Here is a 25,452-nt window from a genome sequence, read left to right as displayed (position 1 = left end):
CATAAAGTAAAACATTATCAGTTTTAACCTTATTTCTATTGGATTAAATTCTCTTTCATCCCCTCTCCACCCTTTACTGTTATATAACCCTCTAACCAAATAATTTAACAAGCTCCACTCATTTTTTTAAAGAACTTCCTCCAACTGCATCTCTAAATAACGTTAAATAGTTGTTTATCATATCATTTTTAGTTAAACTGGTTTTTGCACCCCTCCCTTCTCAGCTTTTTTTACACTTTTTAAAAAACCCACTTGAGCCTCCTTAAAATTTCTAAACATATTGTCTGAGCAATACTCCAACATTTTTTCTAGCCCTCTCAAGTTACTTTCCACTACTCTCTTGGAAATTATTGTATCTAGAATAATCAGAACAAGCATCAGATGTTTTTTATTTATTTGACACTTGCAATAATTCTATTTTTCCTTCTCCAACATCTAATAATCATTTTAAAAATATTTTGTCAATCGAAAACTTTTAAAGAGTTTTTTTTAGATTCTTCTTTGAGCTTAGAAGTTAAATTTAGCTGTAATAAAGTATAACTTTTTTTATTGTTTTCGGAAATCTTCAATTAAAATTAATTTGATTTTTGTAAATAAATTTTTGCCTCAAATATTATCAGACGTTAGAAAACACGCAGAAATATTTCTCAATTGACTTAAAAGAATAACATTACATGCTTCTTCAAAAATATTATAAATTTGAAACTCGTGTTCCACTAAACCTTAAGTAGCGGTATCTTTACATGTCCTACAAAGTATTTTATTAACTGCTTTAGACATTTCAAAAGGTTCTGCTCTATTAATCCGATTTAAAATTCATCTAATTAAAAAGCGCTCCAAAATCTTCAGAGACACTGTGTTAAGTCAAACTCTTGTTAAACCATTTTAAACTCTTTCCCGATTCACTTAAGTTTTTAATACTGGATTAAAACAGTAGTGCTCTCAAATATTAACGTAGCAAACTTTGTGCAAAGATTTCTGAATTGTAAAAATTCAATTGTTGTTAACGTGGAAGAATATTTTTACCTGTTTCATGTCTGTATGATAATAAAAAGCAACTATTTAAACAGTAATAGTTAGAGATACTTAATTTAACATCACAATAATTTTTTCTTTATTGCAATGTTTTTTGCCGATGTTGTGGGTAAAAAAAAGCTATTTGAAATTAAAGAATTCAAGGTCACATTTGTGACACGACACCTACATCTCTGGATAAAAATTCTGATGATCCATTTCACAGTATATATATATATATATATATATATATATATATATATATATATATATATTAGTGGGCTCCAACCCCCTGCGCGATCTGCACGCCAACCCCTCCCCCACTATTGTTGTGTTACAAGTCTAATTGTTTCAAAATGAGCTTTGCATTAATATTTTGTAAGCCTTAAAACATGATAAAAATGATTATTAATCTGAAAAAAAATATGATAAAGTATATTTGACAGAATTCAGAAGACTGCGGCATTTTTCAGAAATACTCGGGAATACATAATCTACGCTGGGGAATGATTAGTAGGCTGCTTTTAAGGAAATATAAAAAACAAGCTGCTAATTTCAAATAAAAGTGGTTAAAATTGTATAGAAAGAGAGATGTGCCCTTAAATTTTTTTTGGTGAGCTTTACTATTCCTTCTAGTAGCCCCCTTTTTTTAATGAGCTGTCTATCCTGTACGTGTCAAGAGATATTTCTAAGACCTCGTTCTAAACTCTAATAACTATCTCTACCCCCTGCGCGATCTGCGCACCAACCCACGTAATTGCAAATATAGATTTATGAAGTATGATAAAAAAAAAAATTATATTAACTATTACTTAAAATTGATGTGTGTAATAAATGTATGTTGATCATAATTAATTAAATAAATTTTTAACAATCATTTTTTATTTTCCCTGACTAATGCCTAATTTTTATGTATTTAAAACGACAACGTGATGTAAGATTTTATATATCGTCAAAAATTAAAAAATTACGATATTGTTAGAATCACAAATTGATTTAATATTAACAGTATCGTTAGCTAATTGTTATTTTTCTTTTAATTTTCTAGGACTAAAATTTTGGCCCATTGGTATTTTTTTCTTCGTTTACTTTTACTTCGTAAAATTCGTTTAAAAAAGTTACAAAATGTCTAAATAAAAATGTGACAGTGAATTAGACTCCCAAATTGTAACGAAAAAATAATCTTCCTTTTACATCAACATAGAACTTGAAGTCTAAATTTGAAGTTGGAGATAGATCTGTGTAAGACAATTATTACTATTACTACTATTTTTCAAGAAATACTAAAATTTGAAAAAAAAATTTTTTTTATCGATGGTCCTGATCGATCTAAAAAAACTTTTCTATATAAAATATTGATCTATTATTTCATATCAATTCAAAACGAAATTCTTACAATGGCTTGTACAGTTACTGCTTCTATTTTGTTTCCGAAGAAAATAACCACTCACAGAACTTTCAGACTTCCTTTAGACTTAAGCACTATAGAAAGTGCGCTCTTCCAGTTTGAGCCAAATAAACAAAAATTACGTAATAAAGAAGTAACTCTTTGGGATAAAGCTTCTATGATACCGAAAAAAGCGATAGAAATCGTTGATAGGACCTTAAAAGATTTATCTAGTAGGAATACACCTTCTGAAAATAAAATAATTATTTTAGATGAAGAGTTTCGTCAAATTCTCCCAGTGGTAAAAAACGGAAGCAAAATTACTATTGTTCAAGAAACCAAAAAGTTTTTTAATTTTTGGCCTTTGTTAAATATTTTTTATTTAAAAAATTATATACTTTGTTCGATAAAAAATTTTCTTCATTGCTATTGGATATAGGAGAAGGCAAAATTAAAATTATGAGAATTTCTCAGACTTGGAAAACAAATGATATGTGTTCTAAAATTTTTAATAATAATGATGATTCTTTTATAATTAGAGCTGTATTAACATCTCACAATGAATATACACATTTTTTTAACAAAAAAATTTCAAATAATGTGGTAGAAACATTAGTAACGTATTAAAGTATTGATAAAGTAACTCACAAAGGAGTTAATAAATCAGACGATAATATTTATTTCTATTTCTCTACAGAAAATTTGGATAGTATTTAAGAACGGCTTCCTCCACACGAATTTGATTTACAAATTAACGCTATTGTTACGTTAATACGAAATTTAAACGTATCTGAAGGACTTCGCAATGGTACCAGATTACGAATCACAAAATTATTTAAATATAACATCAAAGCTGAAACAATCACAGGTGAAAAAAAAAAAAATAAAGTCTTTATTCCAAAAATAACACTAAATACAAACAATTCTTTTTTGCTACTATTTATATTGTACAGAAAACAATTTTCATTTACCTTAGCTTTTTCTGTGACTATCAATAAATCTTGATGTCAAAGTTTTGATGCTTTGGGATTATACCTCAGAAAACCATTATTTTCTCATAGGCAACTATGTGCTGCATTGTCTAGATGTAGAAACAAAACAAAAAGTTTTTATCTAATATGTTTTCAAGTACACCATCATGGATGCAAAATTTCATCAGTGTAACAAATGTAACTCAAAATTTTTAAATCAAGAATGTCTATCATCGCACGAGAAAATTCACAAGAAAAATTTTTTTGTATGTGATCCATGTAGCATTATAACATAAGAGAAGAAAAACTATTTGCGTCACAAAAAGGAATGCCGAAACATTGAGAAAAATTTGAAGTGTATTAAATGTGGGAAATGTTTTAAAAGAAATTATCACTTACAGAGACATTTGAAAAGTTATGAAAAAAACTTTCAGAAAAATATTTGTCAAAATTGTGGGGAAGGTTATGTAAGAGCAGAGCACCTAAAAAGACATTTTAAAGTACGTAATCGAAATAAACATCGTAAGTAAGATAATTGTAAAAAAAATTTTTGTTCTGGTCAAATAAAATTATATTTGAAAATTAGGCCATTTGTAACAGTTAATTTGTCTACTAATAAAGGCTTTACAAATTTGTTTACATTATATATGGGGTAGCTAGGGAGGAGCCGGGGGGAGTATGGGGGGAGCTGAAGGGGAGCGGAGGAAAGATGGGAGGAGCGGGGGGGAGCTAGCAAAAAAGTAGGATTACTCGAAAGAAAATGAAAAAAAAAACTACCTTATTTGGGGGGAGCTGGGTGGTAGCGGAGGGGGATCGGAGGGGAGAGCAAAACCTCGCTCTTACTCTTACGACTATATAATATAGGGAGATATATACACACATACATAAATACATATTGATCTCACGTCTATAGAAAAACGTTCACCATAGTAGCTTATTTTTATAGTTTATCATTTTTTGTGTATAACATTTCTGTTTTTATCTCTTTTATTTCTTGACTCATTTTTTTTCCAGTATATTATTTTTTGATTTTATTTTAAAATTTTTAAAGATAGAATAATTCAAATTACTCAAATAATTTTAAATACGGTGAACAAAATTTAAATTTTTGAACTTAATGTAAAAAAAGTCTTAAATTCATAGTCATAATATCATAGTCTTACCAACGCCTCAAAATTGGTTCCAGCCCTCTTCAGACACTTTCTATTACTCTTTTCACGATTATTTCATATAAATAATTTTTTAATCCATTGCTACACCACTCTTGAGGTAATGCCATACAGGGCTGGTTTTTTTTCTTTTAAATTCTTAATATGTTTAATAATTGCATTATTAAATATGTATAAGAGCATGACAAAACAGTATTCAAACAACTAATTTATTGACTTGGTACATTCAATTATTATTAAAATGAATTTTCGTGCAACAGTTCCACGTATTTTTCTATACTATTGCAAATAGATAAAAACAAATTTTCTGTATCCACCTCGGATTAATAAAGTTTTTTCTTAAACAATATTTTTCATTTCTAAATTATTATCTTGTTCTATTTAAGTACACATATTTTTTTATTTTAGCAATATGATAACGCGACGTATAATTGAGCATAAGTAACAACCCATGTCATATACTTAATATTTATTACTTCGAAACACAGAGTTCATTTTTAAATTATTAAAAGCAAAAGCTCAGCGATCTCGAACCATCGAGCCGTACACCTGCTTCTCCAACCACGTGACGTATAACTTACTTCTTTTAAAATAAGCTACCGTCGCAAAACTCGAACTACGCGTGCAGCCTCAAACAATGTTATAAAACACTCATCTCACAAAATCAATTCGCACAAGTACATCAAATGTGATTAATCAACAATTTCAACATTCTTTGCTGAGGATGTACACAAGAAATATCATACACAATTTCAACAGCAACTTGTACTTAATGTAAAATCCGAGAGATCAGCAGTTTTAACCATCAAATACTGTGAAATTATTGCACCACGACTGCGCTCGTGTCAGTCGAGGGAATTAGGTTAAGCTCTGATTCATCGTTCGGATCCCCAACTTAACGCGTCCTTCTTAAACGCGAGAGTATAAAAACTCCTCGTACATAAAAATATTCGCCTTTTCTCTTTTATCAAGTGCTCCAAAGTAACTATAAAGGTTGGAGAGTGAGTTCTATTGCATCTTTTCAGCGGATGTAAGACTTAGTTCGGTGACTAAGCTGTGTTACAAAAGCTCGAGCAAACCAGGCCACTGTAAACTCACCTAAAAAGTGAATCAAGGAGGAACAAGAAAAAAAGGACCGTCGACTTGGGTTCCAACGTTAAAAGCAGAAGCCTAATTATTGTCATCACCACGAGTGCTCTTGTGTAGGATTAAGAACCTCGTTGCGGTCAACCTTGTAAGATCTTGCGACTGCGTGCGCGCAAGCAGCGGCTAACCAACGATCATAGAAGTAAGTTAAGTTAAAGAAACTATAAATTGTATAAGATTGTAAATGCGAATCTGAATCTTTATTTTTTATACTATTGTAAAATTAACTATTTCTGCATTTTCTAAATTTATTAAATCATCAGATAAGACATTACTTGGTTGTTGATTAAAATAATTTTCTTAATTCAAAAACATTTCAATAACTAAATTATATGAAACATTTTGAGATCTAATAATTCTAGTTGATCGACACATAATTCTTACCTTAATGAATAAATATGACAAAGATCTTTACAAGGACGGGAGATACAAAGATGAATAAGATACACTATACCGTCTGACATAAGACATAAACTTTAACAGTAAGTCAACGCCAGCTCAGCGTTCACCACTCCATATATATCGCTCTGTGAAACCTAACACCACAACGCCGAGTCAACGATTTCAAAGAAAAGTATACGGTAAGAAAAAACAAATAAGGCCTTTGGGCCGATGTCTGGTTCCTGACGAACAAAAATTAAATTTATTTGTTTGTAGAACGAAGCTACGAGTTCCACCTTTCACTTATAGAAGTTCGGACGTAACACATGCAAAAACAGTGATTTTCTCAATTATAATCTATTATTAAAAATTCGACGTTGAGATTTGTATACGGTCATGTAAAACAATAAGATTAGAGATAGTAGGTTTCTGTATTAAATAAAAGGTTATGATGATAAATTAGAAAACGTTCTGTCAATCGAACGAATATTGAGAATACAATTTAGAATACGAAAAAAAGGTCGAAGATACGATGATTCAATACTTTTTTGTACAATCATGCTTCTATTACTATTTTTTTAAGTTAGAGGGACCTGTCTTGAATCCCCTCCCAAAAAAATTAATTTTTCATCAAAATAAATATTTGTTTTATGTAAATCACGCAATGATCTTTCAACTATGTCCATGGCTTTTTTTGTGATCACAGGTGCCTTGTCGATGTGATCAAATTAACTTCACTAAATTGTTTTGTTTCACAGATTCAAATTTTAAGAACGAATTTTCTATACTGCTTAAATCAAATTATAAGCAAAATGTTTTATGACTCTTCATTCATTTGAAAGTAATATTGATGCTTTTTTTAAGTCAGTTTTTGTTGGTGTGGGTAAATTGAATTTTTTACATGATTTGTCTTTTAAGTGTAAAATTTTATTCATATTTTAAAGTGCACAATTTCTGTATTCATTAAACTTTAAAAGGCAAACTGAAAGAATAAATTATTTGACTGATATTCAAAAATTGGGGGGTTGGCGTGCGAAGCGCGCAAGCGGGCAAATACCCCACTAGTTTTTATGCTTTCTCGTATCATAAAAAAATTTTTCCCTACAAATTTACGAAGACATCTAATTTTCACCTAGATCTTAATAATAAATAACGATTTCAATTTTAAATCATCATTAATATCTCCTATTATTTCTGGTCCCTCTGATCTAAGATGGAGTTAAAGATAAAATGGATCGAACGTAACTTTAAATTAAAAAAGGTTTTTAAATACATTTACAGACAAAGTGCTTTGTTTACCTGAGTGAGCAATAAATTTAAATAATTTATTTTCCTGACATTTAGTCAAATTGATAATATAAGCAAAAAGGTGGCATACAAACATCAAATCTCACCTTATAAGTTTTGTTGTTTGCAGGTCTACCAGATATTCTGGTTTTATTTTATTTTGTTTATCTAAGTTATTCTGACTACATTAAAATAAATATTTTTATTGCTGTCACTAATTTTTCCTTGTTTTTTAGCTGTTTTCGACGTTTTTTAATTAATCTCTTTAACGTTACTTGTTATTCTTCTTAAATATGTTCTTTATAATAAATTCTCTAATTCAATTAAATTTAATAAAATTTTATTGAATCCATTTTCATAAATGTTAAATAAAACATTTTAAAACTGTACTTAAATTATTTATACTAATAATTGCATGAACGGTGTTGAATAATCAGTGACAAATATCAAACTTATACCTCTAATAAGGGTTTAGAGGAATTGAAACGACTTGAATGCTTTTTCACAGGTTATGGGACCAACAGACGCTAAACCATTTTATTTGAATGGTTTTGTTAACAAAAGTTATATAAGTTACATACTAACAGAATACTTATGAGTTTGAATTTATTTTTTCTTGTAGGAATTAATTACAAAACTAGATAGAAAGATTTGAAGAGATAGATAACTGAACTAAAATTCTCGTGCGGTCTAGAATGTACGATTTCACGGGAAGCTTTGAGTTTTAAACTGTAAAGTAAGACAACAAGTATACGTGGATTCGTGCAAAAGAAAAAAAGGAGGAATATGTAAATAATATTAAATAAATAATAATAAATAAACGTTAATAATATATGAACATAATAATCCAAATCTAGTATATTTATCATTGTTAAAGTAATCGATTGTTTTCTTTCAAACTTCCGTAAAAAAATTTATTTTCGGCCTATTCAGGTGTTAGTGTTAGTAAGTTTGGCCATTTTTCCTAATTCTTAAGTTGTTTCGTTAGTATTAGTTTGTTTAAAGTTACGATGTTGATTGTAAACTCTGTCTTGAGGCACAATTTATAGTGCTAGTCATACTAAGCTAGATTCACGTTTTTATTACAGATGAAACAAAGCCTTTCCGTATTTATTTGCATTTTGCGTAAGTGACTATGCACTTAAAAATCTGATTTATGTATAAGGTTTCCATAGAGAGTAAATGATTGTCTGTATTAGCATTTTTTACTTTTCAAATATTGGACTAAATAATCTTTCAGTCCCTCGAGTGCTTATTTCGTTGAGTGGTCCTTGCAACAATTGGCAAATACCATGTATATGGTCCGTTTATTCCGTTTATTTAATTGGCACTTTTGCCATCGATTTTTTTGGCATGTTTTCATTCGACATCATTTCAAGTAGATTTTCTGCAGTATTTCATAATTAGTCATTCTTCTATTAATTGTTACACACAGTTCTACAGGGTTGTGAGATCTTTTCAAGCATTTACAAACCATACGCCTCTTGGATTAATAAATTATAGCTACATTATTCAGCTTCTATTTTCATGATGATTAGTTATTAATTAGCCATGTATGTTATGTGGGGTCTCGTGTGCGTATGGTTTGTGTATTATATTTATTGGTTAATTAATGTCAATTATGTATGTAAGTTGTATATGTTTAATCCGTGGTCTTACTATTTTAAAAAAATATTAAGAAATAAGAAGCATGCTAATTAGTGCTGATGGTACACAGTCTTAACTTATCAATAGTCAACTTGTATATAAAAATCTCTTAACTAAGTCCTAATTTAAGGTATTAATGGTACATGTAATATGTATGTTTGTATGAATTTATCTACACAGTTTGATGTTTGGTGTATTGGCAGTAATAACTCTTCCTCTATATTTTTTTTTTTTTTTTTTTTTTTTAGAGTAAGAATCCACATAATAAGAAATAATTTCAAAGTGTGTAATAAGAACTACTTTTTATTTACATGCTAAAGAGAATTTTTGACTTATATACTGAAGACTTAGGAGTTTTATTCGATTGATTTTCTTGAGTTTTGTTCATTGAGTACTATCCATGAGTGGTAAGTATAGAGTTAATATTTTTCTAGTGTTCTGATGAATAACATCTTACTTACTTACAGTACTCGTTTTTCACACAAATGGATTTTCTATTAGCGCCACGAATTTCAATTTTTCTGTCAGTTTTCTAATATCTTTAGCCATTGATCTTTACATTTCAAAGAAAAATAGGCTAAGGTGAACTCATCCTCTTTGTAAATCGTGTAGTACACCAATAAAATTATTGTGTGATTGAATCATATGATGTGGCTTTAACTCTCCTAACGTAAATAGTTAAATAATTTAAAGCAACTTTGTTTTTAAATTGATGATAATCATTAAAACTAGGCAGTGTACGTAAAAATAATACTTTTGCATAATAATACAGTATGACATTGTTTTTTAATAAAAGTAAATAATAGAAAACAGTTTATCTTGAAAACGTAACGTAAAATTGACTATGTGAAAACAGAGGTTCTTTTTTTTTTTTTAAAATCCAATGTTATCAAAATTTTGACCTTAAAATTTATTTATAGTCATGCAAGACTAAAGAAAGTCGCTTTATGCATTAAGTGAAAGGTAAAAATGATTAGATTGCTGTAACCAGAGTTATTTTTAGTATTAAAACTTTTTTCCAATTATTTCTTCATTTGTAAGTTTTTTTAAATATTTTATTCGAGTAATTTTGGAATTTTTAATCTTGTACCGTTACATGTACACATACATCAACTATACTATATTTTTGTATCAACATAACAATTGTTCCAATTAAAAAATGTAAGTATATTCGTCTTGAGAAGTAAGTATAACTTTTTTATTTAAAAGTTTAAATCATCAGCTAGCATCCGTTGTTTTTCATTTATCTGGCACTAACGCTGACTAAATTTTTTCTTCTTTGATATCTAATGATAATTTTGAAAATGTTTTGTAAATTTTGTCAAAACATCAGTTAGTATTAAGTTTTAGAATGTAAAACAATGACCATACTAATAATTTGAAGCGACTATAGCCAAAGAATGATGATTTGAAATTTTTTATTTAATATTAAAATAATTTTTTTTTTTTTAATAATCTAGAACCAATGTTGTAAATGAAAAGAAAAAAGGTATTCATCACTTAATAATTTGATGTTGTCACATCACACCTCAATCTCTTATACACAATTCTGATTATTCTTTTTTACAGTAAACTATCTGTGTGTGTGTGTGTGTGGGTGTGGGTGTGTGTGTGTGTATGATGACTTCACTACCGTAGAAAAGGTTCGTCCAAATGGCTAGTTTTTATAATGTCAAGTGTTTGTTGTTTATGTAGAACGTTTTTATTTGTATCAGTTCCATTTATTAAGACATTTTTTTTCCTAAGTATTATTATTTGATCTTACTTTTCTCTTTGTGACACTTAAAATTTTTTGATTTTATTAAGAAACTGTAATATTTATATGATCTTGAAACATTTTTCTACATAACAATATTTTTTGTTTACAATTTCCTTCAGTTTTTCCTCAATTCCGACATTATTTTATTGTATTGAGTCATAATGTCTGCTGTCATTATACCCAGAAAAATATTGTTTAATTCAAATTACTTTAATAATTTTTATGAGTATGAGTGAATTTAAACTTTTTGTTTTTAATTGCTACAAGAATACCGTAAATTTGAGCAAAACTTATTAATTTATCTTCTGTTCCAAAAATTTCATTACTTTTCATAAATGTTTATAAGTGGTGACTCAGTCGGCTAGTTTGGCATACGGCAGACCGTGGTTCGATTCCTGGCCAATGCAACTTTTTCGGGCAAGTACCTCTGTGAATTTTCACCACACAATGTTCCTCGAGGAGGGGATGGGCGACCTTGCAGCAAAATTGCCTATTTTCCCCCATAATTTCCCCCACCGTTCTTCTGATCATAAGTGGCCTTTCATTCCTCTTCCCTAAGTGCTAAGTGCGTAGAGTAGTGCTTTTTATAGGAGCCAGACAAACAGCACTATAAAATTTAAAAAAAAAATTCACATGCAACATTAGTCACTTTTTGAAGTATGAAATCACGCGACACATAATTTAAGTTTTAAAATAAAGTTGTTACATTAAATCACATAAATCTCGTTTTGAGATAGAGGTATTAGAAGGGGGTGGAGCAAAGTCCTACCAGTATTTATATAGTCCTGAATATTGAAATAATAATCTAATTCATCCAAAGACAAGTTAAGAGTCGTTAAACAAGTTACACAGATAGACGACATTACACTGTAATACCAGGAGAAGTTTGTAGAATAAGTGATAGTTTGCCATCAAATAATAACGATCAGGATAATAAGGAGAAGCTTTTGAGCTTAAATAAATATGACGTGTAGTTCAAAAATAAAGCGGGTACTAAACTTATAATTATAAGTTCAAGACTGCTAAATCAAAAACCTAGCATTTTTGACGAAATACGCAATTAATTTACTTAAGTTTTAATCTTGTAGCTGACTAAGAAAATGACTTGACTTGGTCCTGGTAGACCTCATGAGCTAGATTCGGATCTTTGCAAAGGTTAAGTTTTACTATTAATCGAACTAACTATTGATTGAATTAAATAAGAAAGCCACGTAATCGTAAGTTGCCTCGCAAAAGATCTAAAATGATGGAATATTTCGTGTGGAAAATTAAAACGCTGATTTTGATAAGAGGATGAATAAAAGATATCCAGACTGACCGAAAGTTAACTAAGATATAGCAGAGTATTCGTTCAATGTCGATTGCAGATTCTTTTGAAGATATAATGGTCATTTAACATGACATGAACAAAAGGTATGAGTTATATACTAATCAGTTTTTTATGCACCACTGAAACCTTTTTTTTTTTTTGCTGTAAAAGTTGTCTTTTAGTCCCTCGAGTGCTTGTTTCGTTGAGTGGTCCTTGCAATAATTGGCAAATACCATGTATATGGTCCGTTTATTCCGTTTATTTAATTGGCACTTTTGCCATCGATTTTTTTGGCATGTTTTCATTCGACATCGTTTCAAGTAGATTTTCTGCAGTATTTCATAATTAGTCATTCTTCTATTAATTGTTACACACAGTTCTACAGGGTTGTAAGATCTTTTCAAGCATTTACAAACCATACGCCTCTTGGATTAATAAATTAGCTACATTATTCAGCTTCTATTTTCATAATGATTAGTAATTAATTAGCCCTGTATGTTATGTGGGGTCTCGTGTGCGTATGGTTTGTGGATTATATTTATTGGTTAATTAAGGTCAATTATGTATGTAAGTTGTATATGTTTAATCCGTGGTCTTACTATTTCAAAAAAATATCAAGAAATAAGAAGCATGCTAATTAGTGCTGATGGTACACACTCTTAACTTATCAATAGTCAACTTGTATATAAAAATCTCTTAACTAAGTCCTAATTTAAGGTATTAATGGTACATGTAATATGTATGTTTGTATGAATTTATCTACACAGTTTGATGTTTGGTGTATTGGCAGTGATAACTCTTTCTCTCTATTTTTTTTTTTTTTTTTTTTTTTTTAGAGTAAGAATCCACATAATAAGAAATAATTTTAAAGTGTGTAATAAGAACTACTTTTTATTTAAATGCTGAAGAGAATTTTTGACTTATATACTGAAGACTTAGGAGTCTTATTCGATTGATTTTCTTGAGTTTTGTTCATTGAGTACTATCCATGAGTGGTAAGTATAGAGTTAATATTTTTCTAGTGTTCTGATGAACAACATCTTACTTACTTACAGTACTCGTTTTTCACACAAATGGATTTTCTATTGGCACCACGAATTTCAATTTTTCTGTCAGTTTTCTAATATCTTTAGCCATTGATCTTTACATTTCAAAGAAAAATAGGCTAAGGTGAACTCATCCTATTTGTAAATCGATTAGTACACCAATAAAATTATTGTGTGATTGAATCATATGATGTGGCTTTAACTCTCCTAACGTAAATAGTTGAATAATTTAAAGCAACTTTGTTTTTAAATTGATGATAATCATTAAAACTAGGCAGTGTACGTAAAAATAATACTTTCGTATAATAATACAGTATAACATTGTTTTTTAATAAAAGTAAATAATAGAAAACAGTTTAACATAACATAAAGATTTACCTCAGTATGTCATACAACAATATTTTAATTGTAATTTTATTGATTTCATGTATTTATTTTTAATTTAAATGAACTGCGCAATAATATTACGCACAGTTTGATACTTTTGTAAATGCATAAAAGTTTAACTTTATTTATTTACTTAAGATCAGTTAACGTCAAAAATTTTTTTCCAAAGAATATTCTTCTGTTTTCGTATTACTACAGTATTCTATTCGAATAGGAATTCTATTTTCATTCATCCATCTTGAAAACGTAACGTATAATTGACTATGTGAAAACAGAGGTTATTTTTTTTTTTTTAAATCCAATGTTATCAAAATTTTGACCTTAAAATTTATTTATAGTCATGCAAGACTAAAGAAAGTCGCTTTATGCATTAAGTGAAAGGTAAAAATGATTAGATTGCTGTAACCAGAGTTATTTTTAGTATTAAAACTTTTTTCCAATTATTTCTCCATTTGTAAGTTTTTTTAAATATTTTATTAGAGTAATTTTGGAATTTTTAATCTTGTACCGTTACATGTACACATACATCAACTATACTATATTTTTGTATCAACATAACAATTGTTCCAATTAAAAAATGTAAGTATATTCGTCTTGAGAAGTAAGTATAACTTTTTTATTTAAAAGTTTAAATCATCAGCTAGCATCCGTTGTTTTTCATTTATCTGGCACTAACGCTGACTAAATTTTTTCTTCTCGGATATCTAATAATAATTTTAAAAATGTTTTGTAAATTTTGTCAAAACATCAGTTAGTATTAAGTTTTAGAATGTAAAACAATGACCATACTAATAATTTAAAGCGACTATAGCCAAAGAATGATGATTTGAAATTTTTTATTTAATATTAAAATAATTTTTTTTTTTTTAATAATCTAGAACCAATGTTGTAAATGAAAAGAAAAAAGGTATCTATCACATAATAATTTGATGTTGTCACATCACACCTCAATCTCTTATACACAATTCTGATTATTCTTTTTTACAGTAAACTATCTGTGTGTGTGTGTGTGTGGGTGTGGGTGTGTGTGTGTGTATGATGACTTCACTACCGTAGAAAAGGTTCTTCCAAATGGCTAGTTTTTATAATGTCAAGTGTTTGTTGTTTATGTAGAACGTTTTTATTTGTATCAGTTCCATTTATTAAGACATTTTTTTTCCTAAGTATTATTATTTGATCTTACTTTTCTCTTTGTGACACTAAAAATTTTTTGATTTTATTAAGAAACTGTAATATTTATATGATCTTGAAACTTTTTTCTACATAACAATATTTTTTGTTTACAATTTCCTTCAGTTTTTGCTCAATTCCGACATTATTTTATTGTATTGAGTCATAATGTCTGCTGTCATTATACCCAGAAAAATATTGTTTAATTCAAATTACTCAAATAATTTTTATGAGTATGAGTGAATTTAAACTTTTTGTTTTTAATTGCTACAAGAAAACCGTAAATTTGAGCAAAACTTATTAATTTATCTTCTGTTCCAAAAATTTCATTTCTTTTCATAAATGTTTATAAGTGGTGACTCAGTTGGCTAGTTTGGCATACGGCAGACCGTGGTTCGATTCCTGGCCAATGCAACTTTTTCGGGCAAGTACCTCTGTGAATTTTCACCACACAATGTTCCTCGAGGAGGGGATGGGCGACCTTGCAGCAAAATTGCCTATTTTCCCCCATAATATCCCCCACCGTTCTTCTGATCATAAGTGGCCTTTCATTCCTCTTCCCTTTTTTTCCTAAGTGCTAAGTGCGTAGAGTAGTGCTTTTTATAGGAGCCAGACAAACAGCACTATAAAATTAAAAAAAAAAATTCACATGCAATATTAGTCACTTTTTGAAGTATGAAATCACGCGACACATAATTTAAGTTTTAAAATAAAGTTGTTACATTAAATCACACAAATCTCGTTTTGAGATAGAGGTATTAGAAGGGGGTGGAGCAAAGTCCTACCAGTATTTATATAGTCCTGAATATTGAAATAATAATCTAATTCATCCAAAGACAAGTTAAGAGTCGTTAAACAAGTTACACAGATAGACGACATTACACTGTAATACCAGGAAAAGTTTGTAGAATAAGTGATAGTTTGCCATCATATAATAACGATCAGGATAATAAGGAGAAGCTTTTGAGCTTAAATAAATATGACGTGTAGTTCAAAAATAAAGCGGGTACTAAACTTATAATTATAAGTTCAAGACTGCTAAATCAAAAACCTAGCTTTTTTGACGAAATACACAATTAATTTACTTAAGTTTTAATCTTGTAGCTGACTAAGAAAATGACTTGACTTGGTCCTGGTAGACCTCATGAGCTAGATTCGGATCTTTGCAAAGGTTAAGTTTTACTATTAATCGAACTAACTATTGATTAAATTAAATAAGAAAGCCACGTAATCGTAAGTTGCCTCGCAAAAGATCTGAAATGATGGAATATTTCGTGTGGAAAATTAAAACGCTGATTTTGATAAGAGGATAAATAAAAGATATCCAGACTGACCGAAAGTTAACTAAGATATAGCAGAGTACTCGTTCAATGTCAATTGCAGATTCTTTTGAAGATATACTGGTCATTTAACATGACATGAACAAAAGGTATAAGTTATATACTAATCAGTTTTTTATGCACCACTGAAACCTTTTTTTTTTTTTGCTGTAAAAGTTGTCTTTTAGTCCCTCGAGTGCTTGTTTCGTTGAGTGGTCCTTGCAATAATTGGCAAATACCATGTATATGGTCCGTTTATTCCGTTTATTTAATTGGCACTTTTGCCATCGATTTTTTTGGCATGTTTTCATTCGACATCATTTCAAGTAGATTTTCTGCAGTATTTCATAATTAGTCATTCTTCTATTAATTGTTACACACAGTTCTACAGGGTTGTAAGATCTTTTCAAGCATTTACAAACCATACGCCTCTTGGATTAATAAATTATAGCTACATTATTCAGCTTCTATTTTCATGATGATTAGTTATTAATTAGCCATGTATGTTATGTGGGGTCTCGTGTGCGTATGGTTTGTGTATTATATTTATTGGTTAATTAATGTCAATTATGTATGTAAGTTGTATATGTTTAATCCGTGGTCTTACTATTTTAAAAAAATATTAAGAAATAAGAAGCATGCTAATTAGTGCTGATGGTACACAGTCTTAACTTATCAATAGTCAACTTGTATATAAAAATCTCTTAACTAAGTCCTAATTTAAGGTATTAATGGTACATGTAATATGTATGTTTGTATGAATTTATCTACACAGTTTGATGTTTGGTGTATTGGCAGTGATAACTCTTCCTCTCTATTTTTTTTTTTTTTTTTTTTTTTTTAGAGTAAGAATCCACATAATAAGAAATAATTTTAAAGTGTGTAATAAGAACTACTTTTTATTTACATGCTAAAGAGAATTTTTGACTTATATACTGAAGACTTAGGAGTTTTATTCGATTGATTTTCTTGAGTTTTGTTCATTGAGTACTATCCATGAGTGGTAAGTATAGAGTTAATATTTTTCTAGTGTTCTGATGAACAACATCTTACTTACTTACAGTACTCGTTTTTCACACAAATGGATTTTCTATTGGCGCCACGAATTTCAATTTTTCTGTCAGTTTTCTAATATCTTTAGCCATTGATCTTTACATTTCAAAGAAAAATAGGCTAAGGTGAACTCATCCTCTTTGTAAATCGTGTAGTATACCAATAAAATTATTGTGTGATTGAATCATATGATGTGGCTTTAACTCTCCTAACGTAAATAGTCAAATCTTGTTCTAAGTATTAAGTTCAATTTCATAATTTAAGGTACATCGTGTAAGAATTCAACCATTTTTTCAGTGCATGTTCATGTTTTTTGATACTATTGTATAGTTTTTTAAACGAATCAGTGAATACGTGGGTATTCTATTCAAATGTAACTATGTATTATTTTTGCTCCGAATTCAATTGATCAATGTTGCTACTTATGATATTAATGTCATCTTCGGTTGCCAAGCAGAAAAGTCCCTTAGCTATGCTGCCTAATATTCCAAGAGAAGCCAATCTTTCAATCTTCATACTGGAAGCTGGAATAACATCGTTATGTTTACTGTCAGTTTCTATGGTATTTATTATATTATGTATGATATTCTTTTGTTTTTCAAATGGAGTCACTTTTAGATTTATGAGATCTATTTCTACATAACTGGATTAATTGGAATATCCAAGTTGTATACTACAATGTCCAAAGGTTTAATTCAATCCCTAAATAGGTATGTCCTATTCAGAGTTGATTAATATAAAACGATTTAAATCCTCCAATCTGCTGTGTTAATCCTCATGATATTTAATCGTTCATAAAAATACCTAGGTTTGATTGCAAGGATTATATAGAGTGATTGCTAGTATAAATGGGTTCTGAAGCACTTCTACTATAATCACCAAATTAATCAGGGTACTCCTCTTTCTGTCTGTAGTTTGAATGGTAAAGTTTTCATCATTTTGTAAAACTTATTTCGGTACTAATTTAAGTTTATCTATGTTTTTACTGTATGGCAATGTATAGTCACGTCAGATAGTGTCACGGCGTTTACTTTCCGATATTCAATTTAAAACCGATACTTACTGTCTTTTTTACGTATCATGACTACGGGACTGCCCCAGAGAGGATCTCTTGGATTGATAGACCACGCTACTCTGAAGCATCTTACTCATGTGGGCGTGTGTAACCTCCTGGATCTAATCTGATACTGAGTAGGACTTTTGCTTGATAGGCCTTGAGCTCGTGACCTTGATCTCCAACCAAACCCACGTAGTGTGTTCTAGAGGAGCATAAAGGTCCACATAGCGGTCCAGGAGTATCTGTAACTCCTTTTGTTTGTTTGGATGAAACTTTATTTAATCGTATGGCAGCAAGTCGAATCTCACCCATCGCTGTCGGACCTACAGGGACCTAGATCCCGTGTTCTTTTAACACCAGGACTCTATCAACTGGATCATGCATGATCCCAATAAAGTTAGCACCAACGTAACAATCAGCGTCAAACTCAGGCAGTACGATGACGTCCACGACCCATTTCGCCACTCCTACCTCGAAGGTAGGGTAATGGGACCTACAGTGCGTGACGGTTGCCCATCGGCCATCGCCGTGCTTTCCAGCGTGGGAAGTAATTGACGGCCACAAGCGCTCGCTATCTGTAGCCCTACTATTCACATAATCGTATGAGTAATGGTAAGGTTATGTAGCACTTGTATCTTAAAGCCGGCTACTTCTAGCTGTAGCCACTACCAGCGCGTCCTTTAATGTAACCGCCACTTGTGAAGATTATAGAGGGAGAGGCGGCATAATACCTTCGTTTACATCTGCCTCCTCTCATTTTCCTACTCCTTGTTTCTGCAATACAGAGCGTAGTGGCCTACGTGGTTCCACTTAAAGCAGCGTAGTTGTGACTCTTGATAGGGGCACGTATCCCTTGGGGTGCCAGGATCTTTTGTGCCTGACCTGCTGTTCGTATTCTACCTCAGTGAGCGTGAATACATACTTCGCCAAAGATGTCCAACGATTCTTAACGTACAAGAGGTCTAGTAGTAGCTTCACCATGTCCTCGTCGATAGCAGATTTTCTCGCCTTTTTTTAAATCAAATCTTTGACTATTTAAGCCGTGTATTCATCTCACACGTCGAATTCAGCTACATTAGGAAAGTTAGCCAACTTTTTCAGCAGCTCCTCAATCGCCTTCGACTTTTTCGCTGCGGATGGACGGTATCTCCTGCACGCTTGTGTTCAGAGGTTGAGGATCGCTCATACCCGCAACCTTTTGCTGTTTAATGGCCTCCATGGCCTTAGCCTTAAGCATGTCAGCTGGCTCCAGCAGGAAGAAGTGTTCGGGTGGGGGTAGTTCGCGAAATGCGCTTCTCAGCTCAAGGAGTTGCTCTGCCTCAGTGGTTCTTCGCAGCAACTCTACTAGGCTGCAAAACTTGTCCCGTCTGACTTGATCCTGTACCTCAGGTCGATATTCTTAATTTACGTTAGGAAATTTAGCACGGGTTTGCCAGCGTACAAAGTGCATAGTTGTGCGTCAAAGGTTAAGTGGCGCTGTACCTTTTTATCTGAACCTTACCATTCTTGGCCTAACACTACAAATTTTGCCCCACTTATTAATTATTTGTTATTTGTATAAGAGAAATATCAAAGTTATCATGACCTTTGCCCGTAAACTTTACATCCCTTGGTCGGAAAACCTGTCTAAGGTCGCGGCATTCGGAATCGATATACGACCTGATTGTCCCAAACGGTATTCCTACAGTATGTAGAAAATTCTCCCCCCCCCCTTCCCAGCCAGGCTTAACGTGTTGGATCACCCAGTACAGCCGAAACGGCAACTGGTGTAAGTATATCAGGCGTGTTAATAAGTTTACTACATAAGTATGTAGCCACGTTGTAAACGCTTGCATTTGCGTTTAACAATCAGGTGGCACAAATGAACACCTACTTATTTGTGGGTAGCTTACCGATACTGAGTATCGCTTGTTACCATGCATCCCAAGTATATTGCTAGCACCAAGCTGATTGGTGTATGTGACCACGGGGGTTTGATCAACATGTGTAGTGCCATCGCTGAAACGTGTGTGGACGTTGACGGTTTGTCAACGTCTCTTTGGCCACTCTCGGGTAGCGTTACTTGCGATTCAACTAAATTCGCAAATGCTCCCTAACCGAAGATTTTTTCGTATCTATTTGCTGGGGCAACAATAGTTGAACTTTTTCTCCTTTTCCGTGTGTCGAAGGGCATATCTTGAAATCTTACATTCCTCAAGTGAGAGTGAATCTTCCTGCCAATAAAATTTGAGCTTAATCGTGTCAAGCTCACGATATCTTCATTAGCTACTAACAGCTTCTCCAGCAAAAATCTGTTTTTTTCTTTAAGAAGCTGCACCGGTCGAGCTCTTTTATCTTCTTCCGCATTCAAGGTTGAACGATGATATATTAAAAAGTTCGTCTTCACCCGTAGTCATCGCTTGAAGATCAAGGGTCCTCGGTCTGCGTGTTTGACCTTACCGCTTTTCTCGTAATGTCGAAGAGTTCATTTACCTCACCACTATCACGTACTGCTTGAAGCAGGTGTATGAATTCATCGCCAGTCTCATCGTCACGTGCTTCTGTGAGCTCCTCGCAAGCCTGCATCACTAGTAGATGTCGAGCTTTTACGCGTCGGGTTATAGACGCATTAATGTCATTTGCTGGCTATAAGTCTTCAGGATGGTAGTTTCTAGCAAGCCATTGATAGAGGCGATGAGCTCTGACTGTTTTACTACCAGTTGTTAGAAGCTGTAAATTTTATAAAAAATCGCGTTCAAGAAAGTCCTTTATTAGTGACGTACACAAGTTACACACCTGGTCCTCTTGCTGCTATGGTAAAGAGAGCTGCTAGGTAGGGAGAATTTTTCTCAAGACTTTAACTGGACGCAACTTTCCGCCTATTGGTCTGTTTTAATGCTTTAAGTCACATATTTAATTTAATGTAGCTTCTTATTTGAAGCTGTATGCTGTGATGAATTCAAATTTCCTCAACCATCTCTTTTTATGTATGTATGTACGTGTGCGGTACAATGTAAAACGCAGGTATGTTCAGTGTACCTTGCACACGTACACTACTTCTATCATGCTCATAACTCTGCGAGCCTCGAGAAGCCAATAGCCGTGCAACACTGTACTTATTGCGTGCGCTGTAGACGGACGCACGCTGCCTGTGGAATTCCGATTTCACAGGCTAAGCTTGTTGGCTATCAAAAAAATATTTCGTCTTAAAATATTTTTATCTCTCTCGCTCGCACCCATACACAAAAATTAAGTGCTGAAAGTCAGAGTTGGCTCAGAATTGTCACGTAAACAAAGCTACTGTTTTGTTTACGGGAGCAACATACTCAAGCCTGCCCGTGTATGTTGTCTATGCACAAGTAACCTACTGCACTTCACTGTAGTTGTAGCTGGTGTTCAATCGCGGTAATGGATATGTCAAGAGTAAGATGAAACGTAAAGGAACCCTAACCTATTTTCAAAGCACCTGAAGGTGATTGACGTCTTGAGACAACTACACTTTTTCGATATATTATGATGTATCGCGTACCACGATTGAACCCCTACTGCTACAGCTCCTACTTTACTAAAAATGTTTTTTATAGTGATATTCAACGTCTCCTACCTCAACATAATGTTGCACGATACCTCCTCTAGTGGATTTTTGTGTGAGGTGCCAATGTTAAGGGGTATGCGCGAAGCAGTTAAAAGAGGTGAAAGCTTCGACCTTGACCTATCCTATGCCCTTTACTTCTTTACTCTTGTTCCCTTAACTTACCTAGCCTTCCTGAAGTGGCCTAACGGTGTCTCACCATTACTAGCGTAAATGAGTTATTTAAAACATTAAATTCTGTAATTATCTGCTTAATGAATTTAATTCTTTAAAGAAGTGCAATAAATTTTTTTTTCTTGACGTTAAGAATATTGAGATCGTGGGGTAACTTTCTTTGACACAATCCACTATTAATAATTTTTCAGCTCTATTTTGCAGATATGTAATCATGGCCTACCAATAATCCGTAACTTACTACGTAGGACTAAAAGAAATATTCTTGCTTTTTGACTGCTGAAAAAAAATCGCCTATAATGACGAAAAAAAAATTCATCTGCCTATACGGCTGGCACATAGAACTCGTATTATTTTGGCTATTTCTTCTTGTTTTAGGTATTCTACTTTGCCATAGCAGATGATTGCTCGTACAAGCATCTTATCAAGTACTATAATGAAGCAAATTTTAACTTGTGACTAAGATGAGGGGAAAGATTGCTAACTCCAATGCTACGGTGAAAGACCACTTTTTGCCATTGATCGGAGCGACTCGCCGCAGCCAGCCGTCGAAGCAGGCGCACATTTTTCAAGAGTACGACAATCGTATTCAAGAGCGTGCGCCTATAAGGAGGTGTGGAATTGTCGACTACAGCTGTATATAGCTGAGCGCACAGCCAAAGTAAGGGACGACACGATTTTTTCTCTCTGTATACTTTAACTGTTACTAAGTATATGCTAGTTAACTGACTCTTGCTTCAATCTCATCTATCAATCTTGTTGAATTAAACCGTGGAACTAAATACTTACAATTATATGCACAGTCTTTTTATTTCAAGACATTTCTATTTTATTTTTTCCGTACTTTTAATACTAATTTTGCAATTGAGTAATATGTTAAAAATATATTTAGCCTGTTTTTAAGGATGGCAGTAGAGCTATAACCACCAATTTATTATTTTTCCTCATCATAATGGCTATCAACTGTAGGACAAGCTCTGTAGGTTATTAATGAAAAATTTTATTTTGAATATTATGGAATAAAAATCTGAACAGGAATAAAAAATAATAGATCTTACAGATAGAGATTACTTTTTAAATTATTTATCAGTTGAAGTTATGCTCTTTTCTTGCATGCTATAATAAATAAAATTTGTTAATAAGAACGGAAACTTTATAACTGATCACGGCAATGCAAAATAATACATTTTTTAAGTTATCCTTCTATAGGCGCGTTCTGCACTACAGAGTAAATGAACGATTTCAGATAGGTGACTTTGAGAAAAAGTGTAACGGAAGTAGATTTTGCCTGATTTCCCCCCCTTGACGTACTACCGGTCCCTTGTACACCACACCACACCACTCATTTTAAACTTCATGAATTGTGTTTCTTTTTTTTTTTAACCAGTTCTACAAAAAAAAAAAAAAAAAAAAAAAACACGGTTTGCGAAGAGATTTGAATCTTCTAATTCCTGCACACGATTAATGTCCTTTACCTTAATTTTTTTAGTTAAAAATTTTTTTTAAGAACTTAAAAATTAATATTTTTCAGCACAGAAGCTTTCATATGAGTCAATTAACTTTTTTTTTATTTATTATTAATTTGTTACTTTTAAAATAAACAAATAACTGTTTATACAATTTTATCACATTTTTTCAAAATTTTAATGGTTAAAAAATAATTTTTTTATACTGTATAAATACACTAATTGATTTTTATTGCGTTTTGTTCTTTTACAATTTTTCATTTGTGATGAAGATGATTTTTTGACTTAAAGACGTTTATCATATATTTAGTGGTGGAAAAATTCCGCTTAAAGTTCAGAGTGGTGGACGAAGCGCAAATATATGCAGCAACGCTGGCAATTATTTTTCTCATGTAGATGTACTTACATATACGCTTTTACACATACTTGACCCCTTCTTTCTTGTTTTATTGAGAAAAAAAAAAAAAAAAAAAAAAAAAAAATTATAGATCTATTTGAAAACAAAACAAGTTTATTTAAAAGAAATTTTTCGTACAAACAAAAATTAAGAGGTGTATACAGATCTTATAAATGCAATTTTAAGTGATTTTTCTGTAAGGTTAAATGTTACATTGCACCTTTTTAAAGGATACAGTTAAACGATCTGCAATTTTTTTTGGGTATTACTAATACTATTTTCAATATACTTTCAATGCACAAATGATATCTATCAACAAAAACCAATGTGTGATAGACGTCCTTCCTGAAAGGAGATTCTTTATCAAGTACAACTATGCTATTAAAGAAAGCCGTGCTACAGGACGGTTTGTCTGAATTTTTTAGATGCAATTATATTGTGGGTATTAAATACGGACTAGGAATAAGTTTATGAGCGTATGTCATAAATATGAGTATGACGTTAGAGATGGAATCAGCTTAGGCCGTAGGAAGTTTTTTGAAAATCATCCAAAGATTCGATGAAACTGCAAAGTCTTATACTGGCCAGCCTACATATTGTTTATATTATATTATGCCATAATACATCGATTATAATTGTTTAGTTATTAAACATTAGAATATTTATTGAAATTACACCCAACTAACGTAGGTATACTTATTTCAACGATAATTGCACCACGTCGTACACGATATCGTGTCATAGAAGGTATATTCATATTTGTAATTATATTATCTGCTATATAATTTTATATAAATATAACTTCTTATTTGGGTGCCCAAGCACCCACTGTCTACCAGCTTTTTTTTAAATTAAAGTGAGTCATGGATGTGAGTTAACTCTCTTTTGTTTTGCAATCAAAGTTTTATAATTAAAATTAAAAATGTACTTTAAATCTATGTTATAAGTATAGCTGCTGTATCTTAAAAATTTATACGATAAAAAATATAAAATAAATGTTGAGGGAGTTTTGTGCTAATTTATTAAGAGCGGTGTTGTATGTTAAGACGTACTTGAAACGATTTAAATGTATAACTGGAGAGTGTGATTTTAAATTCAAAGATTGTAAGTATTGTATGGTAAAATAAAAATTTCTGAATTTCAGAAAATTACGTATAAGCTTAAACCTTTTATACTTTTTAACATACAAATTCTTTAACGACTATTAACGTTTTTATCACAAGTAAAATCTATTTTCTAAGTTATTATAATTGGATGAGTAATTTAGTAATAATAAATAGTAACCTCCTTTCATGAACTAATGATTTCATTTGCGCTATTCCTTACAGGTACAATAAGTTTGGATCTCGACTCCACCACCACTTCCTCGTCTAGTTTCCAAAATCTACCACTTGTAGATCCTGCGTTATCCTCAACCTTTTCTTGTAGCAATGATTGCTGATTACCAGACTTGAGTTTCAATCCAGTAATCCTCAGTCATTGATAGGAAAATTAATTAGAACAATTCGATAGTTGGTAGGCTTTTCTTGCATGGTAATGTATACTGTTTTCTTCATTAGGACTAAATGAGGTGTTTTTTCTGTCAAATTCATAAAATCTTACAAATCTCCTGGAAATTTCTAATCTAATGTATTAATTTTAATTTTATTAGTTGCAGCACCATTATCAAGAATAAAAGTAATATATGAACTTCCAACTCTGTTGGATAATGTGGTTTTTGCAGTTTGTTGTCGCATTTCTTC

The 25,452-nt window shown here is 31.5% G+C and overlaps 1 protein-coding gene across 1 annotated transcript in view; it reads right to left on the bottom strand.

The window, feature by feature from the left end:
• LOC106637204 (uncharacterized) overlaps positions 1–18,414 on the bottom strand; it is a 102,574-nt gene extending 84,160 nt beyond the window's left edge. The window contains exon 1 of the mRNA XM_089595768.1: positions 18,213–18,414. Coding sequence (XP_089451894.1) covers positions 18,213–18,414 — 202 coding nt within the window. The remainder of the gene's footprint in view (positions 1–18,212) is intronic.
• Between the last annotated feature and the right edge of the window lie 7,038 nt (positions 18,415–25,452).

The sequence above is a fragment of the Copidosoma floridanum genome, unplaced genomic scaffold (genome assembly GCF_036245765.1).
Source record: "Copidosoma floridanum isolate Cflo_tuat_1 unplaced genomic scaffold, Cflo_Japanese_pri ptg000028l, whole genome shotgun sequence".
NCBI lineage: Eukaryota > Metazoa > Arthropoda > Insecta > Hymenoptera > Encyrtidae > Copidosoma > Copidosoma floridanum.
The sequence above is the reverse complement of the archived record's forward strand: the minus strand, read 5'-3'. Positions and strand labels throughout refer to the sequence as shown.